The 12,022-nt window shown below is 40.7% G+C and overlaps 1 protein-coding gene across 2 annotated transcripts in view; it reads left to right on the top strand.

Moving 5' to 3' along the window:
• Bckdhb (branched chain keto acid dehydrogenase E1 subunit beta) overlaps positions 1-7,235 on the top strand; it is a 192,116-nt gene extending 184,881 nt beyond the window's left edge. For both annotated transcript variants that reach the window (XM_037207810.1, XM_028875486.1), the window contains 2 exons: positions 5,032-5,180; positions 6,955-7,235. In XM_037207810.1, coding sequence (XP_037063705.1) covers positions 5,032-5,172 — 141 coding nt within the window. In that variant the 3' untranslated portion in view covers positions 5,173-5,180; positions 6,955-7,235. The remainder of the gene's footprint in view (positions 1-5,031; positions 5,181-6,954) is intronic.
• Positions 7,236-12,022: the final 4,787 nt, after the last annotated feature.

Below are 12,022 nucleotides of genomic sequence, written 5' to 3' on the forward strand. Positions count from 1 at the left end.
CTGACGTGTCAGGCATAAAAACAAGCAACTTTTCATATGTTACTACACATCTAAAGAGGTAAATGAGTTACGGGATGGTAGGAAGCTACAGTAATGCAAAATACAAAGTATTTTAATTTTGCTGTTGCTTATGGAGACTTGGAAAGATTAAATCATACCAGAATAAAGATTCTCCTCGTATACAATTCCAGATTCCTTGCTGTGCCAATTATATTATGCAACCCTACCATAAAAACAACATGAAGATTTGCCGAGGGCTGCTGAAGTAGCCGCAGTGTTCTCGAATGCCTGCATAATCTTTTCAGTGAGACAGGAGAATTAGTGGCCGATGAACTTAATTTTTTAATAGAGGAAAATGACATTATATATTGTGAGGTCTTGAGGGATTCCGTGAAAGCCCTAACATGCATTTATGCAAGTATATATATTTCACAGTATTTATTACTACCTCAATCTGTTTTCTGTTGCTGTAATAAAATACCTGAGACTGGGTAATTTATAGGAATAGATAAAGTGGCCCTTGTTTCTGGAGGCTGGAAAGTCTAATTGCATTGTTTTGGCATCTGCTGAGGGTCATATTATGACATAACATCTTGGAAGACATCATGGCTAGACTTAGCAAGAGTGCTATGCTCTTCCTTTTCTAAAACCACTGCTGCTCTCATGGGGCCATGATGAGGTTATCTTCATGACCTCATCTAACCCTAGTCTACACACCAAGCATCCATGTCCACATACCACTGACATAGGAACTAAGGAAGTGTCCAATGTGTGACGTTTTAGGGGACACACTTAAGTAGTTGCAGTTACATCTAGCAAAACACAGACATAAAATGCAAGACAGCTAAAACCTCAGTAATATTTCCTTTATCTTAAACTATAATGAACCATAATTATTTTCTCTTACCTGCTTAAAAATTTGAAGAATCCCTGTCTCTTCTGATCTCATGACATTTGTTTTCCAAAAGCAAAACAAGGAAATCAATGTGTATTTTATATTATAGGAATCAGGCAAATGAAGATGTATTTGCCTGCGTCCATGATTTTAGTGATTTATTATACAGTGCCTTCCTGGCTGTGGTGAGCAATCCAGATGTCTAATATGTACACAACTGGAACTGTGCTTGCTCAGATCTCTTAGGATAGCTCAGACATTCCCAATACCAGGACATCTGTTTCTTGCCTCAATTTTTTTCACATGTTCCATGGCCGTCACCCTTCTCGTGATGGGGTAGAGACTTCTAAGACTGTCCTTAACACCCTGTCCCATTCAGTACTCTTTTGTAAAACTGTGATAACCCAACCTGCCTTCCACTTTACCTTTTTAAAAGGCATTCCTAATTCATTTTTTCTCTTATTATTGCTATTTTCAAAATTAATACATGTAGGACTGGTGAGATGGCTCAGCAGATGAAGGCACTTGCCATATCAGCCAGATGACTGGAGTTCAGTTCCCAGAACCCAGGGAGGAGAAAACTGACTCCTAAAAGTTGTTCTTAGAACTCCACGTACACTCTGTGGCATGAGAATCCTCCCCTCCAAAATCATAAAATTTTTAATAAAAAAAATTAAAAGTAATAAATCTGAGTCTGAAGAAGAAGGACGGAGACCACAGGCTTTGTATCAGCGCATGGATGTTCCATGCCTGTGGAGTCAGTGTTCGACCTCGGACAGTCTCCTCACTCAGGAAATGGAATAAAAAGGAGATAAAATACAGCACTCGTGGAGCACAGAGCCTGGCACAATGGGAACACTGTCACTGTTATTATTAATATGTTTTAGGGGGAAAAACTCACATTTGGAAAAGCAGGTTCAGAAGCAAATTCGCATTCCATTTTGGAGTTCAGGTCTGCTGGAAGGACTCATCATGAGCAAACAGTATGCAGCTGTCACTGTATGACATTGGGGTTCACCTTCATCCTTCTCACTGGACCCCAAATGGCCTGAGGAAATCCTCTTGTGGTTCTTATGTGGATTCTCTATTGACCCTTGTTACATGGTGACTGTGTTGGAACTGGATGCAGGTGCATGCATGCTCCTCTCTCTGGGGAGAAAGACAAGGTACTGACTAAGGCCAGCTCTTGCCCTACCCCAGACATCACATATAACCTTCTTTATAGCCCCGTGGGTTAGGTCATTACTCGATTCCTCATTCTTTGCACTTACTATTTCTGAATTAAATGTCAGCAAATACAATTTTTAAAGATGTATGTGCTTAATCTGGGCTTTCATCTCATACCTGTAATCTCAACATTCAGGGCTACCTCAGTAGAACTGACAAGAGTTCAAGGTCAGCCTGGTCTATATTAGTGAATGAGTTCAAGGCCAGCTTGGGCTGCCTAGTGAGACCCTGCCACACACATACACAAAAAATAGAGTAAAATAAAACAAAACCAAACTATTATACTTAAATTGCCAATAGAACAGATCAATGTGATTAACTTAGATTGTCCTGAAAGTTTAGCACACATGGTGTTATGTGTATGGTTATAATGAAGAGAGATGTTTTGAGGGATTAGTTTCATACATTAGCCTATACATCTGATAACGAGATTCAGGCATTTCTCTTCCAAAGTGCGTATGCATGTGTGTACTTGTGTCTGTCTGTCTCAGTCTGTCGGTCTGTGAGTATAGCTTTATGAAATGCATGGTGCTGAGCAAGGCTGTGCTGTTTGGATGGAGTTGAAAGGAGTGTTGTGGTATAGGTAATTTGCATATAAGCCAGTTCATCGGGCACCAGTGCAGCTGCTAGGTTGATCCAGACATCTTATTCCCAATTGCTTTACAATACTTTCCACTCGAAGTCTGTGGAAGAAATAACTAAAGGTTCTTGGTTGATGTCTTTCATTTAGCGAGACGTTAGAATTTCAAACTGGATCACCTCTCTAGGGCACATGCTAGTTACACCGAGAGCTCCATGTTGTCTTCTGTTCAACGTCCTTGAACTCTCATCCATGATTTGGAGAATGCAGTTTTACGAATCTAATCATTTAATTCCATCTTATTTAATCTACAGTCATGGCTTCGGAGGTGAGGAAAAGCTATATGCCTAAAATCATGAATTTCTGAAGTCCCAAATGAGGGCTTTTATTCAGACAGAAATGGATTATTTACTCTTTTTTTTTTTTTTCATTGTTGCTTGATAACAGACTCAGTGTCGTCTCAGAAAGCCGGAAATAAACCTAAGAAAGTACAGAGTGAAGTATTTTTCCTCCTTGCTGTTCCCAGCCCCAGAGGGTAGCACTGTTTATAGTTCAGGCACGACTAAGTGGTAGCTGGTTTCTTTCTGTGCTAGCGCACACCTGCAGATGACTTCCTAGAAGAAGACCACACTCTCAAGTTAGCGGCCATGCCGCCTGACAACAGTCGAGTTGGCTGTTGGCTGTGTGCCAAAGGGAGTCATGTTAATGGCACTGACAGGTGACTTTGAGGTAGGTTGGCTTTCCGAGTTACTGGTGAACAACAGTGGTAAAATCCAAGGCACTTAGTGACCTGGTTTGTCTGCCATTTCTGTACCACGCTGTGTCCTCGGCTAACTTGTTTACGAAGAAGGCAGCATTCAAGGAAGAAGGGGAAAACAGCCGGGGTCCTCTAAATAAAACTGAGTTCATCCCAAATTGACAATCTGAAGCTCTCTAAAATTCCTTGTTACACTGAGGACAGCGGAGGACCATCGGCCCTGTTTATTGTCCTGGTTTGGTGGTTATCAGTGGACCTCTGAGATGGCTCTGTAAGCTTTTGTGGTGAAGTTCTGTGGTTGTTCGTGGAGATTCCTGTTGCTGGGAAGTTAACACTGGCTTGGCATTTGATACTGCAAGTCGTTGTGGCTAATGGGACCACGGAGAGAGCTGTACATGTCCAGCTGGCTCTCTCTGAAGTTTATTCACCTGATTTGCATATCTTTTCTGCCCCCATTACACTTACACTAATGATAGTAGTTTCCCCGATGCATACAGATTGAATATGGTATCCCGATATCTTCATATAAAATATTTGTTCAAATGATAATTAGAAACACTATATGTAAGAATATTTAGACTCCAATTGATCCTATGGGAAGCAAGGCAGTGTGTGAATATTTTAATTTAAATCCAAGGGTTTTATTTCAGATAATGGCTTTAGTAAATTTAATGATATTTTCTTCAGAGTAGTTTTGTTACATCTTCTATCATTTATCTTTAAAGTTTTATTCAAATTTGACTTTTTAAAAATAAAACTTGTATAACAGTTCCCCTGAGAGTAATTTTGTGCACTGTTAGTTCTACTGAAATTTAGATTTTATGTTTCTGAACTAGATGTCTGCCCTTATGGAGCTTACGGTCTCTACTGAAGACAAAGAAGCTGGCTACTGCCATGGGTCAGGCTTATGTTATCACCTTGGGTGCTCAGGCCAGAAGTCCCTCTGTCACTTGTGTGTGCAATGAGAAATTGTAGTAAAAGGAGGCTGCCCCACTGAGGAGTCTCAAAGGTAACGTCTGAGAGGTTAGCACGTACCAGTCATGCCGTGGACTTGGGCTAGCCAGGGGCCAGCAGCATCTTCAGAAGCCTGGTGATGAGAGCCATAAAGACAGTCAAGTACCTTGATAGACAGTTGGTGCACAGCAGAATCCCAGACATGAATTTATGAAAGCAATACGTCGTCATTTTATAAATTTAAACAAAAATACAGGAAACACGAGAAAGCATACATCATCACTAATTTCAAGAGTAGGGTTAAGTGTTGTGAGAATTTGCTGTGTTGTCTTGCTTTACATTTATACTCACTGGAGTATGGTTGACATGATCCTGCCTCAGTGCTGGTGATAGATATATGTGGCTATAGCGGCACACACATGTACAAAAGCATTTCAAGGAAAGTTGGGATCATGCCAACATGCTATTCATACTTGCTTTTAAGTAACAATAGACTTAGACATTTCGATATCTCTAGCTGTAATTGTGCTTTAAATAGTCAAGTTATTTTAAGTGGAAATGTTTTATTTCTGTGAATGGAAACATGTTAAAGTCGCCCGTTTCGGTCCTTTTCTGTAGGAGGAATGTTTCTTGAACTTAGAGGCTCCGATATCTCGAGTATGTGGATATGACACCCCGTTTCCTCACATCTTTGAGCCGTTTTATATCCCAGACAAATGGAAGTGCTATGATGCTCTTCGCAAGATGATCAACTATTGACCACAGAGGTAGGTGCTGCCCACTTGTTGGTGTATACTAATGGCATTTGCATCCTATTACCCAGGATCAACTGCCACCTGTGTCTTGTATCTGGTAAACAGTAATCTTCAGAACAAAGTGTTTATGTCATAAAAATGCTCAAACTTCTGCTAGCATGTTTACACCCAATGGAAATGTATGGAGAGTGTTAAGATTTATAGAGGGTACCCAGTATGCTGGTATTAAACAATCAAATACACTCTCTTCTACTCTTGTTCCCGCTTTCCCCTTCACATTATATTGTTCCAGCCTTTTAAAATTGCCCGTGTAGAAGCATGATTTCTGTTGCTTGAAAGGGACTTCTCACAGGTCACTGACTCGGGCACTAGTTGTTTATAATATGTTAAAAGGCATTCAGAATTTATCTTAATGTGATCTAGAAAACATATTTTTAAGAGGAAGCCTATTTAGTATAGAGAATTTTTTACTAAGAAATAAACAAAACAAAGCCGGGAGGTGGTGGTGCACGCCTTTAATCCCAGCACTCGGGAGGCAGAGGCAGGCGGATCTCTGTGAGTTCGAGGCCAGCCTGGTCTCCAAAGCGAGTTCCAGGAAAGGCACAAAGCTACACAGAGAAACCCTGTCTCGAAAAACAAACAAACAAACAAACAAACAAACAAACAAAAGAAATAAACAAAACAAAAGAACAAATACCCAGCATTGTTGCTATTTCCAGAATCTTTTTTTGACATGTGAATGCTTTCATTGGTGGGAGGGAACAGCTTGTTTGTTTGGTTTTGAAACAAGATCTAATTGTAGATCAGGCTGGCCTTAGGTCTACTAACTTGCCTCTGCCTCGCAAATGCTGGATTCATAGGCCTGTGCCACCACACCCAGCTTTCGAAAGTCTTATAAATATTGGATGAGAGATTGTATTTATTCATCGTGTTTTCTAAGTTGGACTTATCAAGCCTGTCAGCAGTGCTGTTCTAGGAAAATAAAAGAATATTGTTAAGAATAAATTTGGTTTTCAGGTTTTTAATATGGAAGTTGCCAACACTGACACCCTGCTTTTAACGTGTTCCAAAATGATGAGATGTGGTTGGAGGCTTTATATTTTAATATCTTAGTTATCCAGAAAGTAGTAATAATACATTTTGAGGAACCAAGATTTTTTTTTTTCAGAAGATAAAAGGAAAATAAATTCAGCATAGTGGCAACAGCCTTTTCCTGTTACAATACAAATGATGCAACTCTTAAATTCTGTTAGTGGGTTACAGAGCTAACTTGTAGAAGGTCAGCGAAAGCATTTATGTACATAATGTCCCCTTTTGTCATTCTATTTCCACAATCCCCACAGTTCCATAGCTGTGTTTTGAGACTATTATTACAGGTGTCAATAGAGGTACTGGCCACACAGTCGTGCAGGTATAGAAACTGTATTTCTGATGCCTCGTAATGCCTGTGAAAGTAGTGGGTTCCTGTGGTCAGTGGCCCTTAGGGCTGGTTGGAGATCTTCCTACTCTCTAGGGGAGTCTCTCCATGGGACATGTGCAGCAGAGTCAAGAAAACGTGGCCACATGGCTTACTGCTAGTTTTAGAATATTTTAAAATGATTTTTGTTGGCATTAAATTTGGTGAGTGCATTTGATTTTAAATGTAAGCACAGTATGTTAGCTTATGCCAATAATGTGATAAAAGAATAAAATAGCTTTTCTGTGTTGAAAATTAAATGTGTTATTAAATAAAGTAAGTATGCATGGAACTAAGAATGCTTATAATTGTTACTGGTTTCTTTTACAGAAAACCTGGAAGATTATGACTAGATGTGGACTATTTTTCTGATTTTTTTTATATTTCCTTAGACTTCTTTCTGCTTACATATAATTTTATGAAATGAACTATCATGGATATTGGCTGATGAGCTGCAAATTGCCTATGGTGTTAATATAAGTGGATTGGGGGACTGAATGAGTTAAGAGTGACACTTTAAAGAGCACCATAAGCGGGGGCCTTATGATTGCTTCACAGCTATAAATATTGAGTGGTGTTATATTCAATAAAGCAAAATCACATCGCCTTAAGACTGTGTGTGTCTTCTTCAGTGAGGAGAAAGGATTCTCATTGCAGAATAATGGGTTGTTAACTTGCTAACTGAATAAGAGTTAAAGTAAAATATTTATTCTAGAAATGCTGACTTCTCTACTTTATTATATTTGGTTTTAATTCTTTATGGTCAAGATGGTTTTGAGTTGGCAAAAGTTTTGGAATGTTTCTCTCCATCACTCCCTCTTGGTTGAACAATGTTACTAGTAGAGCTGGCTCCTCTGGACTAGTGGGACTGAATGCGGCTACCCTTCCTTACCAGGGAAGTGGACAGTGTGATCCTGTCCACTATAAAGTTGTTAAGCTCTAGCCGTAATTGTAAGTGGTTTCCCCCCTCCCCCCAGGACTTTGCAAAACAAATTCTATTTCTGTTTCTGTGTAGATAAGAGAAAATATTAGCAAGCAGCGATGGCTTTTTCCAGGTGGAGCCTTTCCTGGGGATACTGGCAGGGCCTCCTTTTGCCTTCTCTCCCTCTCCTCTTAGTTGTAGAAGATCTCAAAACAGCCTAAGGAATTCCCCACAGAACCATCGCCCTGGCCCGCTCTTAGAAATTGAACAGTTTGATTCTCCTTCCCTTCCGTGGTCTCCAAACGACTTCCCCATTCAAGTTCTGGCAGAAAAGTCCATGAAAAAGCAGCAAAACTGGGTTCTCCTGTCTCCTTTTGCCCATAAACACTTAGGAAACTGGACATTTCCGTATAATTACAAATATGTCTTTTTCTCTAGAACTGTAATTGGAAAGGCTGCACCCTGGTTATTTTTGCCGATAACTGGAGAAGGCGACAGAAGGGGACTGGTAGATCGTCCCTAACCTGGAGGCAGACTAAAGGTGGCTTACCACAGGTTCTGTGCCATGGGCTGGCAGTTTGTTCGGGGTGAAAACTAGAAAGCCCTGTGCAGATAAGAGGCGGAAAGATGGAGGTTGTCAGCCACAGTTTGGAAAAGAGCAAGTCCAGTTGGCTTGCTGAACAAAATGTTCTGGGTTTAAGATGCCAAAACTCTGTAGAGACCTTGGCTCCTACTCTTTATTCTCCCACAGGCTCAAGAGTAGGCCTCATCTCCTCGCCTGGTCCAGCAGAACAAGCTACGTGCCACAGTCAACCACATCTTGCCCAAGTCCATCCTATGAGAACATGATGTCTCTAGTTGAACTTATTTCTTCCACTGGTGTTACTTAGGATTATGTGGACCTCTTTATTAGTCCCTTTGCCACTGTATCTGTTAATACTAATTTTTCTACTCATTGGTATTTTGGGATTTTTTTCCCTTAACTACTTAAGACTTAATTTCCTTAACTTTCTTTTAGAAATGGAAAGTACAGGACAAGTCAGGGGACAGTTTGTGTACTAAGTGTGGCATCTGAGAACATCATCCCTGCTCTAATTGGTTCTGCAGGACCTAGCAGTAAATAACCCCTTCCCAAGACAAACAGCTTACAGATAGATAATATTCAATATGAAGCTCAAAACAAACACATCTATATAACTGCAGAAAAAAATTTTTCATAAAACAAGTGTTCTATGTTGTACAAATAAGGAAAATAGTGTCAAGATGGCACTTGGAGCATTGAACAAATGGCAATCAAATCTTCCACTACTGTAGACTGATCTTCTGCATAAGTCTGCACCCTGTGATGGCATGGATATATATGCTAATTTAACTCCCCATAGTTTCAATTGCTCTAGTCTCTTTAAAAATACAATATTGCTGAAGACAACAAGCATTTCAGACCCTGGGCCCAGAGACCTCTCAGCTGGAACTGACCTTTTAAATGTCTCTTTCCTGAGGACTAGCTTTTGTGGAACTAGCAGGCATCATGCAAGCCTACAAAGGAGAAAAGCAACCAACAGTCTTACCCTATCATCCACAACAACAACCATCATAGAACAATAACCCCAAGGATGTAATAGTGGCACACATACCTTGGCAGTAACCAACAGCTCTCTAATTGGACTTAAGACCTGCTCAACAAGAGGGAAATCATGCTGGGTACTGGAACCCTAGCCAACTACCCAGGGCTAGTGAAGTCATGAATCTGGGAGAACCTATAACTGCCACTTTACTAAACAAACATACTTCCTAACTACATTCTAAATATTCTAAACATTTGTCCAATTATCCAGAGATAAGTGTAGTTATTACCCCTCATCAAAAAAACTTCTCTTTGTAACAGATGAAGATGATTATAAGATAAAACTACAAGCAATCAAAATGTAGAGTTGTGGATGTGGAGTCCAGTCCCAACCTACACACACACACACACACACACACACACACGCACGCACGCACGCACGCACGCACGCACGCACATAATTAAGGAAAAAAGAGACCATGAATTTGAAAGAGAGCAAGGAGGGGTGTCTGATAGGGTTTGGAGGGAGGAAAGGGAACAGGGAAATGATGTAATTATATTATAATCCCCCCAAATTAGAAATATATAAATGCTTTACAAAACCGATAGGCAACCTATGTGAACAGACCTATGTACATTGAGCCAGGGACCCAGGGGAAAACCAAATACTACTGTTCTACAAAGGAACATGGCAATAAAATGACTCCTAATAACATTCTGCTGTACTCATCGATCAGTGTCTTGCTCAGCCATCATCAGAGATGCTTCTTCCTGCAACAGATGTGAACAAACACAGAGATTCACAGCAGACATTATGTAGACAGTGAGAGACCTTGGAAGCCTCAGCCCTAAACAGGATGTTTCCATCAAATCCCTCTCCTGAGGGCCCATGGAATCCTGTGGGAGAGGTGCCTGAAAAGAATGCAAGATCCAGCAGGGATGGAGGGCATCATGGAAACACCAGGCCTTCCAAATACAGCAGGATCAATGCACATGTGAACTCACAGAGACTGGAGCAGCATGCACAGGGTCAGCCTGGGTCTGTACCACACGGGGTCCTTGAGCCAAAAGAAGTGGACACATGTCCCCAACCCTAACCCAGAAGCTATTTCCAATTGACAACCACTTGCAAATGAAACAACTAGTAGTATTCTGCAAGGGAGTCGCAGTGGGGAGACAAACTGCTCTTCAGGGTAGTTTGCCCAGCAGTAGATGCCCTACAAAAATGAACTCCACGCCTTTGGAGGTTCTTGGTCTTATATTATGTGTCAGGGCTTTTTTTCTTTTTTAAACCTCACAGGTCCTTTGCCTATATAGTGTGGCTTCCAGTTTTGTGTTTTCATGGGATACCTGTATATAAGAACATGTATGTATATGTGTCTATGTGTTTCTTATGCTTTCCCTTTGGCCCTTTTCCTTCTGTTTGTTTTGTCCAATTCTGATTGGTTTTGTTTTCTTTTATCTTATATTTTATTGTCATCACTTAGATGCCTATTTGTTTTCTAGATCTGGGGAGGCAGGGAGGAACTGGGAGGGCTTTTGGGAGGGAACACCATAATTAGAATATATTGTGTGGGAAAAAAATCCATTTTCAATAAAATAAAAACAATTAACCACAAATAGAATTGAAATCAGTATTTATATTTTCCACATCATTGAATACCTTATTAATTTTCCATAAATTTATAGTGGATATGTGAACTGGGAAAGTGTTGGGTAGCAGTTTCCCTGGGAGTAAAACCCTCAATGTGGGAGGGAAGCTTGTTAAAACAAAGGATGTTCTGAAGGGAGATGAAACATCCCATCCTACAGAGAAACCTATTAAGCTCAGACCGTACATAACTCAGAGGCTTCAGAAGTCCTTGAAACTGACAGGATTCATTTGGCTCCTCCCTTTCCAAGCATATATAAACAGTAAGAACTATTGAGAAATACTCTCAGACTATCTGAGCTACCTAGAAGAAACTCAAGCCTGGAAAGAAGCTCAAGCCAGCTGAATTACTTAGAAAAGTCGCTCTCTAACTTGTTGAGATGCCTGCAGGTTGCATGGCGTGTTCCAGGTTTCTAGCTTTTATGAGCTGTCGTCACCCAAGCTAGGGTGACAGGTGATGTAGCTGTCTCTGTGTTATTTCTATACTGTAAGTTGCCCCTCACCCATACTCCTGTAAGTAACTCAATAAAACGTATTGGTTCACTAGACTAGATGTTAGCAGTATCTTTACTTTGGCCTGTTGGTTCCCCCTCTGGGGTGAGTAGGTATTTCTTCATATTGTCCCAGGAGTTGAGTTGAGTTGCATGTGGTAATATGTTGTGTACCCTACTAAAATATGCCTGAAGATCAGAGAACAGAACAACCCACTAGATTAAACGTAGATGTCAGGCAGTGGTGGCACACACCTTTAATCCTAGCACTCAGGAGGCAGAGATCTGTCTAGATCTTTGTGAGTTCAAAGCCACCCTGGACTATATGAGATTGACTCTGTCTAGGAGGGAAACAGAGCCAGGCAGTGGTGGCACACACTTTTAATCCCAGTACTTGAGATCTCATGCCTTTGCTTGGGAAGCACACATGCCTTCAATCCCCGGAAGGGATGGCTGGGCAGAGAAAGGTATATAAGGTGTGAGGAGACAGGAACTAGAGGGTTTTCAGGCTGAGGAGTCCTAGGGGTAAGATGTGTCAGTGGCTTGTTTCTTCAGCAATTACCACAAAAATGGCTCGAGGATTTTTATTAAAAGGCCTTTTAACATTGGAGCTACAGTTGCACAACAGCCAGACACTGGGTTACAGTTTCAAATGCAAAGTTAATAGAGCAACAGTCTCTATAAGAGAACCAGGAAAAAACCAATGAAAACAAAGCTGGAGAAAAAGGGATGGAGAATGGGGGCATGGATAAAGAAAGGCCAAAGAAAAT

Source organism: Peromyscus leucopus, chromosome 7 (assembly GCF_004664715.2).
Source record: "Peromyscus leucopus breed LL Stock chromosome 7, UCI_PerLeu_2.1, whole genome shotgun sequence".
Lineage (NCBI taxonomy): Eukaryota > Metazoa > Chordata > Mammalia > Rodentia > Cricetidae > Peromyscus > Peromyscus leucopus.